General features: G+C 38.6%; 1 protein-coding gene across 1 annotated transcript in view; it reads left to right on the plus strand.

The window, feature by feature from the left end:
* Nucleotides 1-25,453, plus strand: part of TANGO6 (transport and golgi organization 6 homolog) — a 179,283-nt gene that overhangs the window by 2,551 nt on the left and 151,279 nt on the right. The window contains exons 2-6 of the mRNA XM_065898388.1: nucleotides 10,101-10,741; nucleotides 12,675-12,791; nucleotides 14,439-14,580; nucleotides 20,460-20,596; nucleotides 22,837-22,999. Coding sequence (XP_065754460.1) covers nucleotides 10,101-10,741; nucleotides 12,675-12,791; nucleotides 14,439-14,580; nucleotides 20,460-20,596; nucleotides 22,837-22,999 — 1,200 coding nt within the window. The remainder of the gene's footprint in view (nucleotides 1-10,100; nucleotides 10,742-12,674; nucleotides 12,792-14,438; nucleotides 14,581-20,459; nucleotides 20,597-22,836; nucleotides 23,000-25,453) is intronic.

A 25,453-nucleotide genomic window follows, 5' to 3' on the forward strand; every position in this document is an offset into this window, starting at 1 on the left:
ATTAAGAAGTCTGCTTTTAAATGTCACAAAGCATAGACATTTACATTGGTGATTGGGAAGAATAAATAATACTGTTTACGAGGGCAGCATTTCCCAAAGTGTGATACGGATGGTTTTAGGCAGTATGTAGAGAAATATTTTGAGGCTGAAAAGCATCGAGTAGTGATCAAGAGCTTGGGTTCTGGAGCCAGCTTGCCAGAGTTGAATATGCTCTGGGGCAAATAGCTTAACCTTAGATTCCTCATCTGGAAACAAGAATAATAATATAATACTCCATACCTCACAGAATTGGTGTGAGGATTGAATTAAATACACAAAGCCCTTAGGACACTATATTAACTATTACTAATTTAAGTTTAAAAACTGATTTAATTTGAAGAAATAAACAAGTAAAGCTAATAGTACAGCTGGTACTCAGATAAATGACAAAAATCGTGGAAGTGCTATATGACTGTAATTTGGAAAACATTGTTTTAAGGCCTCAGATCTCAAACTTTTTGGTTTGAGCACTCTAACACTCTTAAAAAGTGTTGAGGACTTAAAAGAGCTTTTATGTGGGTTATGTGTATCAATATTTACTGTATTAGAAATTAAGACTTCAAGAGAAACCTTTTAACTTTATTAAATAGAACAGTAACCTGTTACATGTTAACATAATGACATTTTTAATGAAAAATGTATTTTACAAAATAAAATAACTTAGCAGGAAGAGTGATATTGTTTTACATTTTTGCAAATCTCCTTAATGTCTGTCTTATTAGAAGAGAGCTGGATTTTTGTATTTGCTTCTGTGTTCAATCTGTCATGACAGGTTGTTTTGATTGAAATAGATGAAGAAAATCTATACTCACATAGGTATGTAGTTGGAAAGGGAGGCGATTTCCATCATCTTTTCAGATAATTGTGTGTATTCCTCTTTAAAACTCAACAAGAGGTAATTTCTTAAAAGGTTAATTATAATATGGAATCTGAACTCATATCAGTGAACTTTTCAGACTTGGTACACTCAAGAGAGAACGAGAGTGTAAAAGGCAAATAATGTCTTAGTATTAATATGAAAATAGTTTTGACCTTGTACACTTTCTGAGAGAATCATGGGAAGGGCTTCAAAACCTGAGACCCTATTACCACACTTTGAGAACTGCTGCTCTCAGAGAATGCCTTATTTATTTTCAAGTCGATTTTATTTTTGTCACCAGTAGAGGGCAGAGGAGACTACTTTATTAAGGGGCTCTTGTAAAACAGTTAATAGCTTTTGTTTTAAGTCGCTTTCTTTGTGTCCCATCTTTGGGTTCCAAGATCTTATAAAGTCACAGGAGGTCACTTAGACATTGCTTAGAGATCTTAATGGTTAGTGGCAACAAGCTATGAAAACACTCATTTTCTTTTTAGGTATATATTACCCAAACAAACCAGATATTTATGCCAGTGGGTCAGAACACTTGCCCTGAACAGTCCTAGAGAAATATTGGAAAAATCTTACTCTTCTGATTCTCACTATGTTGAAAAAAAAAAGTGTTATTGTTCGTTTTTCTTTTCATAGAGGTAGTTAATATTCCTTACAGTAAAGCTTTTAAAAATATTAGAGGAACTAAAAGAAGAAAATTAAAATGACCTTAATCCCACTATCCAGAGATTACATTTCGGGAATTATATATGTTTTTTGTTTACAGAAATGATCTCATATACTGCATACTGTTTTATAACCTTAAAATATGTTTTTAGTACAGAAACAATACATAGTTGCTGTGGAAAAAATTGTTTAACATAATGAAGCAAAAAAGAAAAATCACCCAAAACCATACCATCCAGAGATTATCACTGTTAATACTTGAAGTATAGCTTTTGAGGTCTTTTTCTATGTGTGTACACATGCACACACATGTATATATTTTAATAAAGTTAGGTTCATTCTGTTCTTTTATTGTTCAATTTTCAGAATAATACATTAGTGTCACAGCAGTCTCCAAAGGTAGCCAATGGAGTGATTTTTTTGTTTTGTTTTATTATGAATAGAGTTTTGTATATACATGTTTCCGTTATTGTACTCATTATTTTTTAAAATTTATTTATTTATTTATGGCCACATTGGTCTTTGTTGCTGCGTGCAGGCTTTCTCCAGTTGTGGCAAGTGGGGGCTACTCTTCGTTGTGGTGCAAGGGCTTCTCTTGTTGTTGAGCACAGGCTGTAGGCGCTCAGGCTCTAGAGCCCAGGCTCAGTAGTTGTGGCACACGGGCTTAGTCGCAGCATGTGGGATCTTCCTGGACCAAGGCTCGAACCTGTGTCCCCTGCTTTGGCAGGCAGATTCTCAACCACTGTGCCACCAGGGAAGTCCTGTACTCATTACTCTTGATACTCTAATTGTTCCATTTGTGGCCTGTGGGACCCATTCAAGTTGGCTGTTGGACTCTTTGATGTGACCCTAGTAACCCTATAGTCTTTTGATTGCTTCTTTGCTTTCAGGCATAAGATATCTCAGACTCATCTTATACATTTCTTGCTGCATTCTTGAAAACAAATCTCTTTAAGAAAAAGTGATATTTAGAGACCACAAGATAGACACTAGTGACATTTATTGCCACTGAAGTTTCATTGCTTCCAGACTTTTTCAATGATTGGAACTAGGAAATATGTGGATTTTCAGAAGACAAAAAACAAATCGAGAGTTCGTACTGATATTCCCAATTAAAATGAAATATTATAGAGTTTAAATTTTTCCTAACATTTTGAAAAATTTTAAGCTTATAGAAAAGTTGAAGGAATTTTACCTTGAAAATTTGTATACCATGACCTAGATTCTTTAACATGTATTTGTCCACCTAGCCATTCTTCTTTACTATATTTTATATTTTTATCTTGGTATGTTTTTATCTTATCTGAAAATATTGGTTCCTAATGAAATTAATGTAGTTATTTACTTATTTCATATATATATATATATACACAAATATATAGTTACATATTCATATATAATATATTCACACATGTATATAATATTTTTAAATGACAAATCATACATTACTATCATCAACACACCTGCTGTTTCTAAGGGATTTTTGTTTGTTTGTTTTTGTCCTCAGGATGTATAAAGTTCTGTATTTCAAGTCACTTGAAATAATTCTCTGTGTGGTTGTGCTGCTAACTTGGTTTAGAGTAGGAGTTGGCACACTTTTTCTGTAAAGAAGCAGGCAGTAAATATTTTGGGCTTTGTGATCCATACTGTCTCTGTCACAACTATTTACCTCTGCTGTTGTAGCTCGAAAGCAGCCCAAGATAATATGTAAATAAATAGCATGTCTATGTTCCAATAAAACTTTACTTGTAGAAATAGGTGGTGGGCCTGATTTGACCTGTAGATTGTAGTTTGGCAACCTTGGATATAAAGTATAGATTAGGTTCATTTGTTTTCTATTTATTTATTTTTAGAAGATGTTGGGGGTAGGAGTTTATTAATTTATTTATTTTTGCTGTGTTGGGTCTTCGTTTCTGTGCGAGGGCTTTCTCTAGTTGTGGCAAGCGGGGGCCACTCTTCATCGCGGTGCGAGGGCCTCTCACTATCGCGGCCTCTCCTTGCGGAGCACAGGCTCCAGATGCGCAGGCTCAGTAGTTGTGGCTCACAGGCCTGGTTGCTCCGTGGCATGTGGGATCCTCCCAGACCAGGGCTCGAACCCATGTACCCTGCATTAGCAGGCAGATTCTCAACCACTGCGCCACCAGGGAAGCCCTGTTTTTTATTTTTAGGAATATTTTGAATTTTCTTTTTGATTTAATTTTTTTAACTATGAAAAAAATACAGGGCTCCAAAAGGAAACCTCTAAAACTCATCCCTGTCTCCTCTCCACTGATCTCTCCCTCTCTCTATAGACAACTCATTTTAGTTAATTTTTAATTTGTTTTTCCACTGCTTTTTTTAAAAAATAAAAACAAATAATATATTTCATGTTCCTTCCCATTGTAACACAAAAGTTATCATACTGTATACATTCTTCTACACCTTACTTTTTAAATTCAGTATGTCTTAGTGATCACTGCATAGTGGTACACAGAAGTCTTCCTCTTTCCCTTTTACAGCTGCATGGTATTCCATTATGTGGATATGCTACTGTTTATTCATCAATTCTCTATTAATGGATATTTGGGTTGTTTTAAGCCTTTTGTTAATGTAAGAATTACTTTTACTGGACTCAGTGGGTCCATCGCTTGGGGTGCTTAGCCGATGAACACACCAAGTACTTTGTTTTTTTAAATAAATTTATTTATTTATTATTTTTGGCTGCATTGGGTTTTTGTTTCTGTGCGGGAGCTTTTCTCTAGTTGTGGCGAGCGGGGGCTACTCTTTGTTGTGGTGCGAGGGCTTCTCATTGCGGTGGCTTCTCTTGTTGTGGAGCACCGGCTCTAGAGCACAGGCTCAGTAGTTGTGGTACACAGGCTTAGTTGCTCCGCAGCATGTGGAATCTTCCCGGACCAGGGCTTGAACCCGTGTCCCCTGCGTTGGCAGGCGGATTCTTAACCACTGTGCCACCAGCGAAGTCCCAAGTACTTTCTTAAAGCAGAAGACAAGTAAGGAGTCAGGGAGATAGTGTTACTGAGTCCAGTCTCTTACTGCTCACTGCTCTCCCATGACAGACCAATAAATCGAGAGACAGGTGTTGGGGCAGGGAATAGCGGCTTTTTCCGGAAAACTGGCAGACTGAGAAGATGGTGGACTAGGGTCTGAAAGAACCATCTTACCTGAGTTAGAATTCAGGCTTCTTTTATACTAAAAGGTGAAAGGGTGTGGCTTGTTGTTGCAGACGTCTTGGTACTGGCCAGACCCACATTCTTGCAGCTGTCCGCATAGGTCTAGTTATGATGTTCCTATAAACCTCCAACTGAGAAAAATGTTTTCTCTTCTCCAACTTTTAATCTCTATGTGAAAGGAAAAGTGTTATACCTTTAAAGGTCAAGCCTGGGAGGCAGAGCATTGAGAAAAGGCTATCATGTATATTTCAGGCACTAGGCAACATTCTTTTACAAAGGTTGGAGCCAGCATGACTAAGTACAGACAACAGGGCCACAAAGGTTAGAGCTAAAGGAATAGCTCCAGTATGGAGTCAGGTTTGTTCTTTGTTACAGTAGTTCTCAAAGTACTGTCTCCCCTAACCACTGGACCAGGGAAGGTTTAAGCCTGGGGGGCATGCATATTCATGAAATGGCAGGCATGATCATCCGTAAGCATTATAATGAGGCAGCAGTTACTCCAGGTTGCCCCAAACTGCAAGCAAGCAGGTGCTTGGGTGTTTGCTTGTACTGTAGTATCTTGTTGGATATATTGTAACCCTTTTAGGACAGCTGGTATCTGGAACTTTCTGTGATTTAATGATTTAAGTCAGTTTCTGCAAAACAAAGCACACTTTGATTCAACCCCATCCCTCCCCTACTGCTGCCTAGCTAACAATATGGCAATGAGTAGCTTTGTGTATATGTCACTTTGCATTTTTGCCTGTGTATCTATCTTAGGATAGATTCCTAAAAGAGGGATTGCTGGGCCAATGGTTAAATGCTTATGTAATTTGCTAGATATTGCCAAATTTCTCTTCTTAGGGATGTACCATTTTAGCCCCTTACCAGCCATGTATGAGAGTGTGTGTTTCTGTAAAACACAAAATGTGTTATAAAAACTTTTGGATTTTAGCCACTTGATAGATGGGAAGTGATATTTCAGTATAGTTTTAATTTACTTTTCTCTTAGGAGCAAGGTTGATCATATGTTCATGTTTAAGAGCAATTTGCATTTCTTTTTCTGTAAACTGTTCATATCTTTTGCCCGTGTAGTGTTTCATACTCTGTTCACTTTAGAATATATTTAGTGAACGTGTCATTAAATAATGTTCAATATAGTTTAATGGCTTCAAATAATCCATTTTTCATTCATTCAGTAACTACTTATGTTGAACAGCAACTGTGTGTCAGACAGGCCTTGTTCCAGGCAAGAATACAGCAGTGAACAAAACAGAGCAACATCCCTGTCCTCAAGGAGTTTTTATTCTAGTTGGTGGAGAGACAATAATGAACAAAATAAATATTACATATACATATAGTATGTTGGATACAGGTAGACCATAATTTACTCAACATGTATTTCTAGTTTTACACTATTATAAATAATGCATTGTTGAACACCCTTTTAGTTACCATCAATTGCAGTTTGATCCTTTCTTAGAAGATATATTAATCTTAGTTTTGAAATCTATTGCTGCTTGAATTCATTTATATTTTCAACATTTTATTATGGTTTTATAACAATAACCCACCTTTTCATATTATGTTTTTAGTAGTCATCCTGGGATTACAATGTACATCCTTAATTTTTCACAATCTGGTCAGAATTAATATTGTACTACTTCACAGAACTCATAAAAACCTTGCAACTATAAGGGTCCTTTTACAGCTCCCCACCCCTTTTAGGTTTTATGCTGTAGTTTTCATGTTTATCTATGTAAGTTATAAATCCCATAATACAATTTTATAAATTTTGCTTTAGACAGTTACATATATTTAAAGAAATTAAGAGGAAAAAATTAAGTCTTTTATATTTACCCACATATTTACCATTTCTGATGCTTTTCCTTCTTTCCTGAAGATCCAAGTTTCCATCTGGTACTGTTTTCCTTCAGCTTGAAGAACTTTAACATTTCTTTGTATTCCAGATCTGCTGGCAGTCAGTTATCTTAGTTTTCATTGTTCTGAAAATGTCTTCATTTTACTTTCATTTTTGAAGGTTACTTTTTATTGGATATAGAATAGTCAGTTGACAGGTTTTTTTCTCCCCCTGTCAGCACTTTAAAGATGTTTTTCTACTATCTTTTAGCATTCATTGCTTGTGATGGTTAGTTCACAGCCATTCATAGCATTGGTCCCCTGTAAGTGTCATATTTTTCTGACTGCTTTCAAGATTTTCTCTTTATCTCTGGTTTTAACAATTGACTATGATATGTGTAGATGTTGTTTTCTTTCTGCTTATCCTGATTGGGCATCACTGAGCTTACTGAATCTGTAAATTTATGTTTTTTTCACTAAAATTTAGAGAATTTTGATCATTATTTCTTCAAAGCCTTTTGTGCTCCATTTTCTCTCCTCTTATTCTAGTTAGTCTCTATTTTATTACAAATATATCATTTGATATTGTTCACAGATCCTAAGGCTCTATTTCTTTAAAATGTTTTTCTCTTTGTTGTTTAGATTGGATAATTTCTAGGGATATATCTTCAAGTTCACTAATTTTTTTTTTTTGGTCATCTCAAAGCTGTTAAGTACATCAATTGAATTTTTTAAAATTTCAGGTATTTTATTTTTAAACTCTAGTATTTCCATATGGGTTTTTAAAAATACTTTCTACTTTTTTGCCGAGAGTCCCCATTTGTTCATTCATAATGAATACTTTCCATCACATCCTTTTTTTTTTTGGCTGTGCTGTGTGGCATGTGGGATCTTAGTTCCCCAACCAGGGATCAAATCCATGTCTCTTCCAGTAGAAGTGCAGAGTCTTAACCACTGGACTGCCAGGGAAGTCCCTCCATCATATCCTTAAACATAGTTATAAGAGCTGCTTGAAAATCTTTGTTCAATCTGACACCTGGGTCATTTAGGATCGGTCTCCATTGATTGTCTTTCTCTTGAGGTGGGTCATGTTTTCATGTTTCTTTATCTGTCTAGAACTGTTGGATTGTATAATGGACATCATGTAGGATATGCTGTTGAAACTCTGGATTCTGTTATAGTCCTCCAGAGAGTATTGATTTTTTTTGTTTTGTTTTGTTTTTCTTTTTTGGCTGCACCTCGTGGCTTGTGGGATCTTAGTTTCCTGACTGGGGATTGAACCCACGCCCTCGGCAGTGAAAGTGTAGAGTCCTAACCACTGGCCCACCAGAGAATCCCTGTTTTGTTTTGTTTTAAAGTAGGCAATTAACTTGACTGATTTCCTACTCCAAGCTCTGTCTCTTCTGTGGTGGGCAGCACCTCTTTTCAGTTCTTTTAATCTTAGCTGACCTATTTGAAGTTCTTCCCACACATGCTTAGTTCAAAGATTAGCCAGAGATTTGGACACAGTTTATATAGAATTGGGGGCTCTTCCTCTCTGGTTCTATCCTTTCTGATATTTCTCTTCTTATTTTCCACCTGCTGTAGTTGCCCTGAATTCTGTGCTTTGGTTCTCAAGCCAGTAAGACAATGGGTTTCTCTTAGAATTTTAGCTATGCTATGCGGCGAGCGGGGGCCACTCTTCATTGCAGTGCGCAGGCTTCTCATTGCAGTGGCTTCTCTTGTTGTGGAGCATCGGCTCTAGGTGCACGGGCTTCAGTAGTTGTGGCTCGCGGGCTCTAGAGCACAGGCTCGGTAGTTGTGGCGCACAGGCTTAGTTGCTCCACGGCATGTGGGATCTTCCTGGACCAGGGCTCGAACCCATGTCCCCTGCATTGTCAGGCGGATTCTTAACCACTGTGCCACCAGGGAAGTCCTAAGGAGATATTTATTAATTACTCTTTTCATTCATTCTTTTACTCAGTCAACTAACAAATACTCATTTGGGGCTTACTTTATGTACTATGCAAAGCACAGACCATACAAGAGAGGCATGGTGTTTACCCTCATTAAGTTTAAACTCTGATAGAGAAGAAAGAAAATAAACATCAATAAAATAATTACTGATTGTGATAAGTACTATGGAGGAAAGAAATTGGGTGTTATCACAGAGTTAATAGTGTGGGGCATGGCTTTTAGATTGGTCAAGGAAGGCCACCCCAGAGGAGATAATATTTAGATTGAGACTTCTAGATACCTATGACTCAGCATTTTCACTTAAGGTATATACACATCAGGAGTGTATGTGCACACTTCCACCAAGAGAAATCTATTTTAAATATTAAGAAGATCTGATGTGTGAAAAGTAGACTTCTGGGAGAGGAGGAGTATAAGTAGGGAAACCAGTTAAGAGGCTGCTGCCGTAGTTCAGTTTAAAGATGTTCATGGCTTAGAGATAGGTTGTAGTCGTGAGGTGGAGAAAATTGAATGAATTTGAGAAACATTTAGTATGCAGAACAGACAAGACTTGGTGATGGATTGGATAAAAGAGAAAAGGAAAAGGATGGAGATGTAACCAGTTAGTAACCTGGTTAGATTGTCGTAGGGAGTGAAAGGTACTCGTGAGAATCAACAATTTGTTGAATTTCAAATGCCTAAAAACATCCAAGTGGAGATTTCATTCAGCGGTTGGAAATATGTCCCTGGAACTTAGAGGGTAGACATGAGCCAGATACGTAAATTTGGGAGCTGTTCGCTTACAGATCATTTTTAAAGACCTGGGCCTGAATAAGATTGTCGAGGAAGAGAGTGCAGAGTTCAGGACCAGCCTTGGAACATTTTGATATCTGGTAGAGGAAAAGAAGCCAGCAGAGGAGACATTGCAAGATGGCCGTGGAGGTAGGAGGAAAACCAGGAAAGAGTGCTTGCTGTCCCAGAAACCGAGAGAGGAGTGTTTCAAGGAGTGAGTGAGCAAGGATGTCAACTGCTGAGAGTGTGTATGAGCTCCTTCACCGGGAGAGGGCAGTAAAGACCATTTTAAGAAAGTTCAGGAAAAATTGAGAATATATATTTTGGGGGGAATGTGATTAAGTTAATCTTTCTGCACCCTTTGTCTATATTCTGTGATCTGCCTCACTAGAATGTAAGTTCCATGAGGGAAAGGACTTTGTTTTGTCCTTTATCCCTGGGATCTAGAACAGTTTGACTGAATGAACCTTCTGTGGTAAATGTCTAGCTTTTTAGATTTCTGTTCTGGCTACAGTTTAAGCCCAGTAAGTTGATTAAGACCTGGCCTCTGCCCTCAGAAACAAACTAGAAGAAGTATGTTAGGTACACTATCCTAACTACATCCAGAGTGCTATAGGAAGGCAGGGAAAGTGGTCTTGAATTCTGCCTAGGTTAGGGTGGCACAACTACTTTCTGGAAGTAATGACATCTGAGCCAGGCCTCAGAGGATGAACTGGAGGAGGCAAGGCATTCCACATGGAGGAAAGTACAGTTTGTTTTCCATGTATGTAATTTCCTTTATCTTTCTTCAAAAGGATCAGGCTCAAGTTCACTACAGATCACGAAACATGATGTCCTGTTGACTACTTTAAAATCTAACCTGTCTGCTTTGGAGGACAAGTTTCTGAAGGATCCTCACTGGAAGCAGTTGAAACTCCTAAGGGATGAAATTGCTAATGAGGCAGAATGCCGACAAGACTGTATGGATGTCACCTGGCGTTTTACTTCCCAAACCTTACTGTTGCTGTTGTGCTTGAAGGAAACCATGATCCGCCTTGCAGTTGAGTTCAATCCAGGTAAACCCAACCCGAGGACTCCAGAAGCTGCTCCTGCCCTGAGCCCGGATACACTTAGTATCTCACAGCAAAAGACTGTCCAGTCAGTTTTGCAGTTTGTAGTTACCTTGGGTGTCTGCCCCTATCTTGTGCCTGGTGTTGGAGTCCCTGTGAGTTACAGGACTGAGTTTGGTGCCGTTGTTCAGGACGTAGTGTGTCTCGGTGCTGCCCCCAGTGCACCCCGGAGACTGTACACCAGCTGCAAGGTCCTCCTGAATGTTGCTCAGCACGCATCTCTGGGGAGCTTGATTTTCTGCCGCCATTTTGGGGATATCGCAGCAGGTCTGTGCCAGCTGGGATTCTGCCCAACCAAGAGAAAACCACTAAATCCCGAGGAAGAGGTAAACATATGTTGAGAGAGTGTGTGAGAGTCTGTGTGAATATGTGTGTGTACTTGTGTGTAGTTGCTATAAAAGACAGTCTTAGTTCTTTGGAAAAGTGCTGATGGAAAGATCTAGAATTTTTATTGAATGTCCAAGTATCTCTGGTGGATAGATGATTCTTTATAGGGGGTTGGAGCTTTCATTTATTAAATACTAGTCCTTTCACACCTGGGGAGTCCATTTCACCTGTCCCTTCTAGCCATTTTTTGAAACAGCTGTTGCAGGCTATTTCTTTGAGCCTCTGTTTCCTCTTTTGTAAAATGTGTTTAATAATTGCAAGGTGGCTGTGAGGATTAAGGATAAAGTGTATAAAGTACCTAGCCCAATCCCCAGTAGTGCTCATCAAAAAGTTATTAATATTAAACTATTCATGCCTCCTTCATTAAGTTCTTGGGAGGATTAAGGGAGATAAAGTATGCAAAGCACTGGGTACACTGCACAATCCAATCAGTGTTCGTTGTTGTTATTATTAGATGATAAGGGTATGTGCCTGTGTTTTGCTGACAGTCAGTAAGGATTTCAGTGTCTGGACTATAAAGGTGCCGTGGAGGTTACAGAAGCATTAGACGTGGTCCTTTTCTCAAACAGCTCACACAGTAATTGGTGAGACAAGGCTCACAAGTATAACATAGCAGTGACCACTACTCCCCCACGAGAGGACCACCAGCATCAGCACGGGAAGCTAACCAGAAGAAGCTGTTAAGATATAAATGTATCCAGGGTCGCACGTAGGGTAATTCCTTCCCTACTGCAGCCAGATTTCATAATGCCCACTCACCTCATTTCTCTGTCACCTTTCTATGTCACCCTCCAACTTGTTCCTTTTCTGTTTGTTCTCCTCTCCTATTCCCTCTTCTGCCTATGCTCACAAAACAAAACAAAACAGAAAACATTTAAAAGCCATTGTCACCCAAGTAGTGACACGAAATTATGAGCTCCCCCAGTGCATTACATTTTGTGGAGCAGAACTCTGTGCTCTTTACAACAGGGTGTGAATCTTGACAGCTCTATCAGTGCCTGCTGCCTGCACTTCCTTGAGATGGGGGTCCTGGAATTGCTATTGCTAGCGCTAAGCAGTGCCCAGGGGTCTCAGAGGAGAGAAAAGAAAAGAGAAACACAGAGAAAGGACCAAGTGAGGGGGTGGGAGGAGAAGGGGAGACACGGTGGGTGTACACTACAAAGCTGGACAAGTCCCAGCAATAACTGCTGCTCTAAGCAACACCTATACCACGGTTTGCTAAATTGTAAGGGGCAGGACTCTCTGAGAGCTTGACTGTAAGGTTACCAAAGGGAGACAGTCTCTTGAGGCTCAGAGAGGGGGCCCAATTAAATAACACCCTTCTTTGCTGCCCAAGTTCTGAATCAATTAAAAGACAGTTAACAGAGTACGAGATGACAAGTCAAAATGTCCTCTTTATTACTTATAAAGGCAGAGTTGGAAGGTATATAGAGGGAGACAAACGGGTCTCCTAACAGTGCATTCCAGAATTAGACACAATTCTCACCCAGTTTTAAAGAGTGCCAGAAAACTGCAGCGCTTTCTGCCCCTTGGCAGGGGACATGCCCCTGAAAAATCTACGGCAGGGAAGAGCAGAACAGAACGTGTGCTTGCTCCCAAGAGATAGAAGAGGAGCGAGCTCATCTGTGCGTGCCAGAACTCACCAATCAGATAAATCAGTGCGATCTCCTGCCCAGAAGTGGGTGAGGGGGTGGAGATAGGGCCAGGAGTGTTTCAGTATTATAGCTTCCTCCAGGTAGAAGGAAATCAAGAGGCAAAAGAAGCTTGCCTCCCTCTCCCCTTACAAGCATCTTTGTTCAGTATTGCAAAGCATTGCCTTCTATTGCCTGCCTAGTTTGTATTTCACAAAAGCCAAATACGTGTTTCTTTTAGGTGTTAACCGAAGACGAAAGAGCCCTGTCTAGGAAGGCTCTGAGAGACGTCTTGGATCAAGTGTATCAACCATTAGCAGTCCGAGAATTACTTATCCTCCAGGGAGGACCACCCCAGGTATGCATGCCTGGGGACTCTTGTGGGTGAATCTTTAATGATAGTGTGTGGTGTACTGTCTTCTTCTCCTGGGAAATTAATCTAGTTGAGTCTTATTTCATCTTTTAGATTGTTAAATGATATTTGTAGAGCTAAATTACACTGACCTTTGGGATAATTTAAAAGGATATTTCTTTTAGTGGAATGATGGACACTGTTCCCAGGAATATTGTGATCATTTTTTAAGGCTTATGATAAAAATATATTTCATTCATTCTCAAACTGGATCTTTTTTTTTTTCTAAACTAAAATCTGGCTGTTTGACAATACATTCTTCTGGCAGAAGTGTTTGGACATCTTATTCTTTGAATGGAGTATTTGAAGTCAAGAAATTAAAATTAGAGCTATTAATGGACTATTCTTAGATCCATTTTTGAAAAACGTAATAGTATACTGCTAGGCATCAGATAGTTTCTTTTTTCATTAAAAATAATTATTTATCCAAAATGATTTAATTTGATGATGTAGCTGGATTTATCTATTTTCTTTCAGTACCTAAATTTTAGTTATGAGTTTAGGTGAGTAAAGCATGAAGGGCCAAAGGAATTGGCTGTAGGACCAGCTGAAGCTGACTACAAAGATATCTCCTAGTTTAAGTCATTTTCATCTCGTCCTTAGAATATTACTGTAGCCTCACATTGGGCTCTTCTGGCTCATACTCTGCTTCTCTGAATGAGTCCATAGTTTGCCAGATTAAACCAAATACATTATAAGAGCATGATGAGAAAGAGGCTCTGGAGTTAGGCACACTGGAATTCAACACCAGGGTACAGTTGTTTGAATTAGTAAAAGCCTTTCCATCCCTCAGTTTCCTTACCCATAGAATGGGGATGGGGATGACAACAGACCCTTCCTTATAAGTTCCTTTTGAGACTGTGGGGGAGGTACTCACCGCAGTGCATGGCACATCATAATCCCTTCAATATATGGTAATTATTGATCTTCTTTAAATAAAAGAGAACAGGCTAGTTGGGATTGAATGTTTTTCTTTTACCAAGTTTTATGCTCACATAGTTAGACACAATGAATGACCACACCGTAGTTTGCGTTCTAGCCCAAAATAAGGGACACGAAGTCTGTTTTGTTCATGACGGCTCCACAGAGCTCTCAAAAAGGAGTTCTTGAAGAAATCGAACTCTTCTTGAAACTGCCATGTCAAAAGGAATCAGAGCAGCTGAGACCATTGAGGCAAGGACTAGTGTCCTCTCAGTGTTGTGAACTGTCCTCTTAGTGGTGAGTCATGTTCATAGGAGTCTTCTTCGGAAGCTAGATTTGATTGGAAGGACTGCAATCAGATTGGTTAGATTAACCTTGTGTCCCCCAAATCTGTATTTTATTCACAGACATGTTTGTCTATTTTTGGGTTTGAAATATCACTTGATACTTCACTTGAAGAACTTTCACTATATTTCTACTTTCTTAAAAGTGATGCTGAAGTAGGTTTTGTAAAGGAGTCTCTTTTTTTTTTTTAAGGGAAAAATTTTGCTCTTTTGAAGTCTGTATAGCATACGGTTAATCATCAGTATGACTCAGTATATTTGTATATTTTTAATTTCTACATATCTGTTACACTGACATTCAGTTCATACCTTTCCCTTCCTTTTTCAGTCCTACACAGATGGGAAGACACAAGTTATGTGTCGGGCCCCAGCTTGGCTCCGGCGTCTATGTGGGCAGCTCCTCTCTGAAAGGTTGATGAGACCCAGTGGTGTTCAGGCAGTAGTCCGGGGCATTTTGGAAGGAGCAGGTGGTAAGAAATAGATGTTTGTTACTTTGGTATCCACTTTCCTTTGAGTCACAGTGAAATATTGGTCTTTAGCATTTGACTGTAAAACCTGATGGAGACTAGACTTTGTGGAGAGTGAGGAGGTTAAACCTTAATGAGCTCCTTTTCCAAAGAAACTCATTTTCTTGCCATTCTTCCATAAATAGTTGTGATACACTGCTCATGTTGTTGACTAATATTGTCAACTGTTTCAAATAACTTACACAATCAGAGGAAAACATTGCACAAAAAGTTTAAGTAAAACCCTATAGAAAACGTGAAATTCTCTGTGGAAAAGAGTCAGGGTGCTAAGAGTACTTCACCTCAGGACTTAAAATACGAAACAGTTCTCCTGAAGCTGGAGATACCCAAGAGATGCAAACTTTGGGATGAAATTTTAGATTCACTTCCACAATTATATTCCCTTAGTCCTCATTAATAGAAAGAAGGTTCATTATCATGTTAAGTATGGTAGTAGTTTTTAATTTATATTTTTTGATTTTTAAACAAAATCATACATGCACATAGTTTAAAGAGTCGATGGGTCTATAAGGCTTTTAGAGAAACATAGCAGTCCTTGGCAGCATTTCACTCCATTTCTCATCCTCGGAAGCAACCACTTTGATCATTTTTAGCAGGTTTCTTCTGGTATTTACCTCATTTTTCTAACTATAATGCGGTTACAGCACTTTCTTAATTTTTCAGTTTTAGGCATCATCTATCAACTCACCATCAGTGAAAAAGGATTTTGTTATCTTTCACAACCCTACCATCATTCACCCAAACATACTTCCCATCCCCTTAATATAGTCATATATATATTTTTTTTTTTTTTTTGGTACGCGGGCCTCTCACTGTTGTGGCCTCTCTTGTCGCGGAGCACAGGCTCTGGACGCGCAGGCTCAGCGGCCATGGCTCACGGGCCCAGCAGCTCCACGACATGTGGGATCCTCCCAGACCAGGGCACGAACCCGTGTCCCCTGCATCGGCAGGTGGACTCGCAACCACTGCGCCACCAGGGATGCCCTATAGTCATATCTTAGTTTTGGTTAGATCAATATTCAGTGTTTATACTCTTCTGTGTGATTACTATATACAGCTGAGCTACTGTAGTATACTTTTTTACATACTTTTGTACTTGGAGTTAATAGCTATCTGTTTTGTCTGCTTAGTTTTGTATGTACTTATCACTAATCTGTTTTCAGACTGTGTCCCAGTTGTTTAAATCTCCTTTTAATACATTCAAATACATTAGCTATTCTATCCATTTTATCTTCTTGAAGACATCTCTGTCTCTGAGTCTTCTGTTATTTGGACTAATTACCTCCACGGAGCTGTCATCCTAGGATCTCCCTTCACCTTTTTCCTGGTGATCACCTTAGCTTTCTTTTGTATTTGGTCCCTTGTCTCCTGTATCCCCTGCACGTTAATTTCCTATTGCTGCTGTAACAAATTACCACAAACTTAATTGCCTTTTGATGGAAATAACATTTAAACTGAGTCCTGAATGCTGAGTAGGAATATGTTCATTGAAGAGTGAGGGAAGACTATAGTTAGAGAGGATCCATGTATGAAGGAACTGACATAGGAAAGAACAGTGTTTTTGAGGAAATTTCAGTATGGGTAGAGCAGGGAGGGTAGAGAGTGCAGGGAAAGTGGTATGTGATGAGGGAGGGGTGTGAAATGAGGGTGGAGGGGTGGGCAGGAGCCACATCATGGAGGCATTTAGGCCTAGTTCAGGGTTTTGAACTTTATTCTGAGGGCAATGAGATACCACTGGAGGTTTTTAAGGAGAGAGACAGGATCAAATCTACATTTTAGAAATATATTTCTGGATGTATTGTGAAGAATGGGTTGAGTAAGAGCAGAAGTGGGGAAAACAGTTAAGAAGAAGCAGTCATCTGAGAGATCACAGTGGCTTGGAGCTTGGATCAATGCGGTGGCAGTGGAAATGCAGAGAAATGAATGAATATAAGACGTATTTAAGGGGAAGAGTTGCCAGAACTTAATGAAGGGCTGGTTATGGGGGGAGGGAGGAGGAGAGAGAGAATCGATCTTGACTTTCCATTTCTGGGGTGGTCAATGTACCTTGGTCCTGTCAGACAAAAGTGAGGTCAGTGTGGTTGGCAGACATTGATAGATTTGGTCTGCAGTGGCTGTAATGTTGCCTCCCCATTTCTGCCTGCAGTGGCTTCTAGGACCAATGAAATGGAAAATTAACAGTTACCTGTGAGAAGTTGTCACATGCAGATAGGTCCTTGCATCTTCTTTTTCCAGAGAAAGCTTAGACTCCACCCAAGGGCATGCAAATTGGGGAGCTTCTATAAGAAACTTAGAACCTAATTTTGCTACTTATTCATATGTGAATATATATATGGTTTATTCTCAATGATTTGAGGCAGTTTATATTTACTCGCATATTTGCCATTTCTGGTGTTCTTCGTTTCTTTGTGTAGATCCAAATTTTAATTCAAATTTCCTTCTGCCTGAAGAACGCTAACCTTTTTTATAGTGCAGATCTACTGGCAATGAATTCCCTTAGCTCTTGTTTGTTTGAAAAAGCCTATTTCACCATCTTTTTTGAAAATATTTCTGCTGGATACAGAATTCTAGGTTGATCACTTTTTCTTTTAGTGCTTTAAAAATGTTACTCCATTGTCTTCTGGCTTGCATGATTTCTGATGCAAAGTCTACTGTCATTTTTGTCTTTGTTCCTCTGTATCTGATACACCTTTTTTTTCTAGCTGCTTTTAAGATTTTTCTGTTTATCACTGGTTTTTAGAAATTTGATTATGATATGCCTTGGTGTGGGTGGTTTTCTTCATGTTTTTTCTGCTTAAGTTTTCTTAAGCTTCTTGGAGCTGAGGGTTTATAGTTTTCATCATATTTGGAAATTTCTCAGACATTATCTTCAGATATTTTTTTTTCTGTCTTCCCTTTTCTCTTTCTGGAATTTGAATTATACCTAATATTATACTTAATATTGTCCTAAAAGATACTGTTTCTCTGTTGATTTCTTTCAGTCTTTTTCTCTCTGTGTTTCATTTTGGATTTCTATTGCTACATGTTCAAGTTTATTAATCTTTTATTCTGCAGTATCTAATCTGCTGTTAATTCCATCTGCCATATTTTTCATTTCAGATTTTTTTTTTCTTTTGGCTGCGCTGCACAGCTTGTGGGATCTTAGTTTCCTGAACACGGATTGAACCTCGGTCCTTGTTACTGAGAGCGCAGAGTCCTAACCACTGGACCACCAGGGAATTTCCCTCATTTATTATATTTTTCATTACTAGAGGTTCAGTTTGGGTCTTTTTAATATCTTCCATTTCTTTCCTCATTATGATCATTCTTTTCTTTACCTTTTTGAAAATAGAGAATAAGTTTATAATAGCTGTTTAATGTCCTTGTCTCCTAATTGTCACCTCTGTTTTTATGTGTCTGTTTTTACTGATTTTTCCTTCTTATGTTCCTTTTTGCTTCTTTGCATACCTAGTAGGTTTTTTAAATTGAGAAGTTATTCACATACCATAAAATTTACTCTTTTAAAGAGTACAGTTTAATGGTTTTTAGTATATTCACAGAGTTGTATAACCATCACCAATATCTAATTCCAAAACATTTCCATCATTCCCCCCAAAAAACCTCTTACCCATTAGCAATCACTCCCCATTCTCCCCTCCTCCAACCCTTTGTAAGCACTAATCTACTTTCCATCTTGATGGATTTGCCTATTCTAGATATTTCATCCAAATGGAATCATGCAATATGTGGTCTTTGGTGTCTGGTTTGAGTCACATAGCATAATGTTATACTATGAATCAGTCCTTTGTTCCTTTTTATGACTGAAAATATTTCACTGAATGGATATGCCTGGTAATTTTTTTTTAAATTTATTTATTTTATTTTTGGCTGCGTTGGGTCTTCGTTGCTGTGCACGGGCTTTCTCTAGTTGCAGCGAGCGGGGGCTACTCATTGAGGTGCATGGGCTTCTCATTGCGGTGGCTTCTTTTGTTGTGGGGCATGGGCTCTAGGCACGTGAGCTTCAGTAGTTGTGGCATGTGGGCTAAGTAGTTGTGGCTCGTGGGCTCTAGAGCTGATGATCATTAGTTGTGGCACACGGGCTTAGTTGCTCTGCAGCATGTGGGATCTTCCCGGACCTGGGATTGAACCCGTGTTCCCTGCATTGGCAGGCAGATTCTTAACCACTGTGCCACCAGGGAAGTCCCTTGCCTGGTAATTTTTTTTTTTTTTTTTTTTTTTGCGGTACGCGGGCCTCTCACTGTTGTGGCCTCTTCTGTTGTGGAGCACAGGCTCCGGGTGCGCAGGCTCAGCAGCCATGGCTCACGGGCCCAGTCGCTCTGCGGCATGTGGGATCTTCCCGGACCGGGGCATGAACCTGTGTCCCCTGCTTTGGCAGACGGACTCTCAACCACTGCGCCACCAGGGAAGCCCTCCTGGTAATTTTTTAATGTATATTGGATGTTTTAATTTTACCTTGTTGGGTGCTAGATTTTGTTGTATTCCTTTGTTGGGTTTTGTTCTGGGATGCAGGTAATTTTCTTGGAATCAGTTTGAGCCCTTCAATCCTGTCTTTTAAGCCTCGTTACTGTGCGTCTAGAGCAGCCTTTAACCCAAGGTAATTTGGCACCACTACTAAGGTAATACCTTTCTGATATTCTGTGTATTAGGAGGCTTTTCCATGCTCACTAGTGGGAACATTAACTACTTCAAGCCCTGTGTGAACTGTGGGGATTGTTCCTCCTACTCCTTTCTGTGGTTCTTGCCTTGGGTTTTTTTTTCTCACACACATACACAGATCATACTCCATGAAAGACTTGAGAGAGGATTCCCCTGCAGATCTCTGGAGCTCCCTCTTTGTGTAGCTTTCACTTCTCTGGTGTTTTGCCCTGAAAATTCTAACTGTTTTGGTCTCCCTGAACTCTGAACTGTGTTTCTTTAATTCAACAAGGTGGCAGGCTTCGTTTGGGCTCTCCTTAGCTGTGGTGTAGCCTCAAAACTCTCTCTAGGTAATAGGCTAGGGTATTCATGGGACTCACTTTGTTTGCTTCCATTCTCTTAGGGTTCAGTGTCTTGGGCTGCTTGTTGTCCAGTGTCTGAAAACCATTGTTTACATATTTTGTCCCATTTTCTAATCATCTAAGATGGTAAGGTAAATCTGGAACCTGTTACTCCACAGTTTTGGTTTAAGACAGTTTGAGGGCTTCCTTGGTAGCACAGTGGTTAAGAATCCACCTGCCAATGCAGGGGTCATGGGTTCGAGTCCTGATCCAGGAAGATCCCACACACCATAGAGCAGCTAAGCCTGTGCATGACAGCTACTGAGCCTGTGCTCTAGAGCCCGCAAGCGAGCCACAACTACTGAGCCCATGTGCCACAACTACTGAAGCCTGCATGCCTAGAGCCCGTACTCTGCAACAGGAGAAGCCACCACAGTGAGAAGCCCGCGCACCACAATGAAGAGTAGCCCCCGCTTGCCGCAACTAGAGAAAGCCCATGTGCAGCAACAAAGACCCAACACAGCCAAAAGAAAGAAAAAAAGACAGTTTGAAATACATGATGTATATAAAGAGACAGAATAATAATATTAATCATTTAAAAGGTAATAAATACTAAGAAGAAGCTAGTGTTCAAGTCGTATGCATAATATCATTACAATGGTTAAGTGCTGCTTTTTTCTGAACCTCGCAGAAACCAACATCAAAAGGAAAGTACGGAGGGATAGCTTATCTTACAGAGGAAATTAACAGCTTTCAGTAGGGAAAAAATAGTTTTTACTGTAAATTTTAAGGACCTTCTGTGGTGAACTGCGATGAGTTTTTGACATCTCTGTCCATTGCTGACAGCTGGGGCAGCTGGTGGGAGTGATGCTGAGGCCACAGCTGCCGATTGGAAGAAGTGTGACCTGATTGCAAAGATTTTGGCCTCTTGTCCCCAGCAGTCTCTTTCACTAGAGGATTATTATAGAGATATCTGCCCACAGGTAAATCATTTTGTTTCTTTTGACTGTTTGAGGATTATCTGCTTATTTATAAAAAGAGGACTTTTAATGTTCGTCTGATATTGAGTTAAAAACAATATAATGTTTAAGTTTTTTATTCAGTGAGGGGCCTTCTTAATAACTGATTAAAAACCTGTGGGAGAGACTGACCTGTTAGGTTTAAGAACTCCTCACCATTAATAACTGACTAGCTTGCTCTCAGAGCTGGAATATGAAACTACAGTTTCATCATATTCATTATCTTTTCTGTGTTTTTTATTAGTTTTAAAAAAATAGGTATTTAATAAACAGGGTAAATTAACATGGTACACAATTTAAAAGCACAAAAGAGTAAATGGAAAAGTAAGTCTCCCTCCCATCTCTGTACCAATTTCTTATTTATTTTGCAGAGGTAGTCTGTGTATCGTGTATACAACTATATGTGTGTATATGTGTGTATATATTCTAATTTTTATCCAAATGATAACATGCACCACACACTGTTTTTCAATTTTGCTTTTCTCACTTAACAGTGTACCTTAGAGATCATTTCATCATTCTTTTTCTTGGGTACATAGGTATTTCATCATATTATGTACCATAATTTATTTAAGTAGCTTCCTATTTTTTTAAAATAAATAAATAAATTTATTTATTTTTGGATGCATTGAGTCTTTGTTGCTGTGCACGGGCTTTCTCTAGTTGCAGCAAGCAGGGGCTACTCTTCGTTGCAGTGTGCAGGCTTGTCATTTTGGTGGCTTCTCTTGTTGTGGAGCATGGGCTCTAGGTGCACAGGCCTCAGTAGTTGTGGCACGTGGGCTCAGTAATTGTGGCTCGCGGGCTCTAGAGCGTAGGCTCAGTAGTTGTGGCACGGGGCTTAGTTGCTCCGCGGCATGTGGGATCTTCCCACACCAGGGCTCGAACCCGTGTCCGCTGCATTGGCAGGCGGATTCTTAACCACTGCACCACCAGGGAAGCCCTACCTAGCTTCCTATTAATGGACATTTAAGTTGTTTCCATTCTTTTGCTGTTACAAACCATGTTCCAGTTAATATCTATAAATCTTGCCTATGTGCAAGTATTATCACAGGGAAAATTCTTAGAATTGACATTACTGGCTTAAAGGGTACGTGTATTTAAATTTTTGATTGATATTACTTATGTGTCTGTTTTCCCACACTTTTGCCTATGCAATGTGTTACAAAACTTTTCTTTGTTAATCTGATTAGGTGAAAGTGTGGAAGGAGTGTTCTTAGTAAGCACTCCCTGTGCATTTAGATGTAAGATATGCCTTTTGGAGTACAGTGTGAAGAAAGTCATTCAGTTGTTATGCTGGTCTGCAGGATTCTCATGGGTAGGCATGCATGGGAACAAATATCACAATGCAGAATCTTATATTGGAAAATATTAAGTATAAATTATCTTACAGGATAAAGTTATCATTTGCAATGATGAGTAAATATTTTCCAAAACTAGTAGCTATAGTTTGGGCACTTAAGGAAATGATAAAATCAAGTCATAGGTTTTAATCTTACTTAGTCTCTCTTTGGCAGTGTCAGAGGTCACATACAGTTTTTGAAGAGAAGATTCTCCTGTCTACAAAAAGTACAAGAGTCAGTTTTAAGCCAGGAACAGAATGTGCTTTTCAGTTGGGTGCTTAAACTCAAGCACGAGAGATCAGTGTTTATTTTTGAGAATAAAGTAGACTTTTGTTCAGACCTGACAGGCTTTTCAGATTCTGAATATATTTATACACCTTGACCCCATAATTGCTATTTATCATAGCAAAATTTTGGGGAAAAACTGAATATCTGGAAATATTTTTGAGGAATTTATAACAATATGAGAAGGTTTCAGCAATACACAAAACTGAATATTAAGTATGGCCTTAATTGAAAAGAAAAAAGAATTATACAGGAAACATACTGGAAAAAAATACACCCAAAATGTTTATAGTAATTTGGGGAGATTTAATTTTCTTCTTAAAAATTTATTCTCCAAATTTCCTACAATGAGCACATATTTTATAAATCTGATAAAATTTTTAAATAAAAACGTAGCTCCTTCAGTTCTTATACCCTTTGACACAGGGTTGTTAAATTAAAAAAAAAAACTTCTATTGGATCAGTGTTACTGCAGTAAATTTATTTTTTGCTGTAAAGAAATTAATGTGTTGTCTTCTTAGTTAATGTAATGCTTCTTGCAAAGAGCCTGGTATTTACTTCATGTAATTTTTCTTTTAGATTTTGGATTTATTTCACTTTCAAGATAAATTGACAGGACTACAATTTCAGAGAGTTGCCACCACTACCTTTATAACTATGTCAAGAGAACGGCCACAACTGGCAGCAAAGTACTTACTTCAGCCAGTGTTAGCTCCTCTTCATCGATGTTTAAATACAGCAGGTAAAGAAGGAAGTCTGGTGGTTCGCTGTCCCTCTAAAGGACCTTCTTCCGTGTTTTGGATTTAAATAACTTAAGTCTATGGTAGTTCATTGTCTTTAATTTTACTTTTTTTCCCCCAATTTTTTGTTTTGAAAAATCCACTTCATAGAAGTTCTAAGAAGAATGCAGTGTCCTACCCCTATATACTTCACATAGTTAACATTTTGACATGTTCACTTTCTCTTTCTCTCTTCCTACACACATACGTATTTTTTTTCTGAAGCATTTGAGAGTTAGTTGCAGACATCGAATATACAGACTTTATTCAAATCTCTTATTTGTCTCAAGAATTTCCTTTATAGCTGTTTTTTAAAAATTACATTGCATTTACTTGTTATGTCTTTTTAGTTTTCTGTAATGTAGAATAGATCCCTAATAGTCTTTCACTCTGACACTTTTGAAGCCCAGGTTACAGAATGTTCTTCAATTTGTATTTGTCTCATTGTTTCCTCTTGATTAGATCCAGGTTAACATTTTGGCAGGAGTACTACATATGATGGTTTTTTTTTTTTTTAGTCCATCAGATTAGGGGCACATGTTATCAGTTTATTCCATTATTAGTGATGTTTAATTTGACTATTTGATTAAAGTGGTAGCAACCAGATTTCTCCACTGTAAAAATATCTTCCTCCCTTTGCAATTAACAATAATCTGTGGGATGATAGATGTATGAGACAATGTGAATATCCTGTTTGCCAACAGTCCTTCATACTGTGGTTTAGTATCCACTGATGATTTTTGCTCATAAAATGGTGACTTTCTATTTTTTTTATTGTTTCTAATTTGTTAGTTTGGTATTCTTCTGTAAGGAAGAGCTTTTCTTTTCTCCTTGCCTCATCTCTTTTAAAAAAATAATTATTTAAGTATCAATACACATTCATAGATTCTTTTTTTTTTTTTTTTTTTTTTTTTTTTTTTGCGGTACGCGGGCCTCTCACTGTTGTGGCCTCTCCCGTTGCGGAGCACAGGCTCCGGACGCGCAGACTCAGCGGCCATGGCTTATGGGCCCAGCTGCACCATGGCATGTGGGATCTTCCCGGACCGGGGCACGAACCCGTGTCCCCTGCATCGGCAGGCGGACTCTCAACCACTGCGCCACCAGGGAAGCCCCATAGATTCTTTTTTTATTCAGTGGGTGACTGAACATTCCTATCATTCATTTTGAAGCTTAAATTTTCCCAGATTTGGCCAGTTTTAATGTGTTAAAAGATTGACATTTTCAGCACTTCCCGCAGTGTGTGTTCATGCTTTATTGAGATTAGTGCTGGGATACAGAGTATCATTTCAACATTCTTAGTGAGTAAAAAAAACCTTTCCATATAGTCTTTTCTGAGGTTAAAAATAAAGAGAAAAATTGATGTTGTGGTTAAGCCCAATTTAGTTCTGTGTAGACTTTGTATAAAAGTCATTTACAGTGTAAATTTTTCTGAGTGTGTTTAGAGGGGTTTAGGTGGGTGAGAATGGAGAAAATCTAATTCTTGTGCATAGTAAGCACCAGATTGAGCTTTGGTGGAGTGAAATTTGTGATAATTCAGACATGATAAATGTATTTGAATAAATAATTAAAATTCCTTTATACATTTAATAAAAATCTAGTCTAGAATTAGTATTTCTTCAAAAAATGAAGTATTATTTCTGTTGGCCCTTGTCATTAAGGCCTAGCATTTATATCTAATTTCATGTGTTAAGACTATACCTCAATACTAATCTATTTATCTTCTTGTCTGTGACTGACTAGGTGTTTCCTTTAGTCTGGAGTGTGTTCTCAAAGTGTGGTCCCAGGACTAGCAGCATCAGCATCACCTGGGAATTTATTACAAATACAACTTCTTGGGCTCCACCACAGACCTACTGAATTAGAAACTCTGATGTGGGACCCAACACTGTTTTAACAGGCCCTTTTGGTAATTCAAGTGTGTGTTCAAGTTTGACCCCTGGTCTAGAGCACTGTGCTTGGGACGCCTAGATTCAGTCCAGTTGTGGGTCAATTATTTTTGTCCTGGGCCTTGTTCATTCATTCAAAGAATATTTATTGGACACCTATTTACCCTGCATTTTCATGTGTTAGGTTATATCTGTAACACCAGCTACATGTTTTGCATATACAATCTATTGATAACAAAAAGGATTGGGTAAGAATATGACTGATCTTATATATATACCCCATCATTGCCCCTGGAAAAACAATCTCTAAAGTGTAAGCTTTCTTATTTTGTTTTTCATATTGCATCACATTTTTAGGACTGTGTGGCAATTATGATGAATTATCATATTTTATCAATTCCAAGATGCACTTTTTTTCACATTAAAAAAAATTTTATTTTCGAAATCTTTTTCACATTTTAGCAACTCTAATTGCCCATCTCACAATCATTGTTGGCCAGGTAGCAATTGTGGCATTGTTGTGCCTGCAAA

This window comes from Phocoena phocoena, chromosome 20 (genome assembly GCF_963924675.1).
Source record: "Phocoena phocoena chromosome 20, mPhoPho1.1, whole genome shotgun sequence".
Taxonomy (NCBI): Eukaryota; Metazoa; Chordata; class Mammalia; order Artiodactyla; family Phocoenidae; genus Phocoena; species Phocoena phocoena.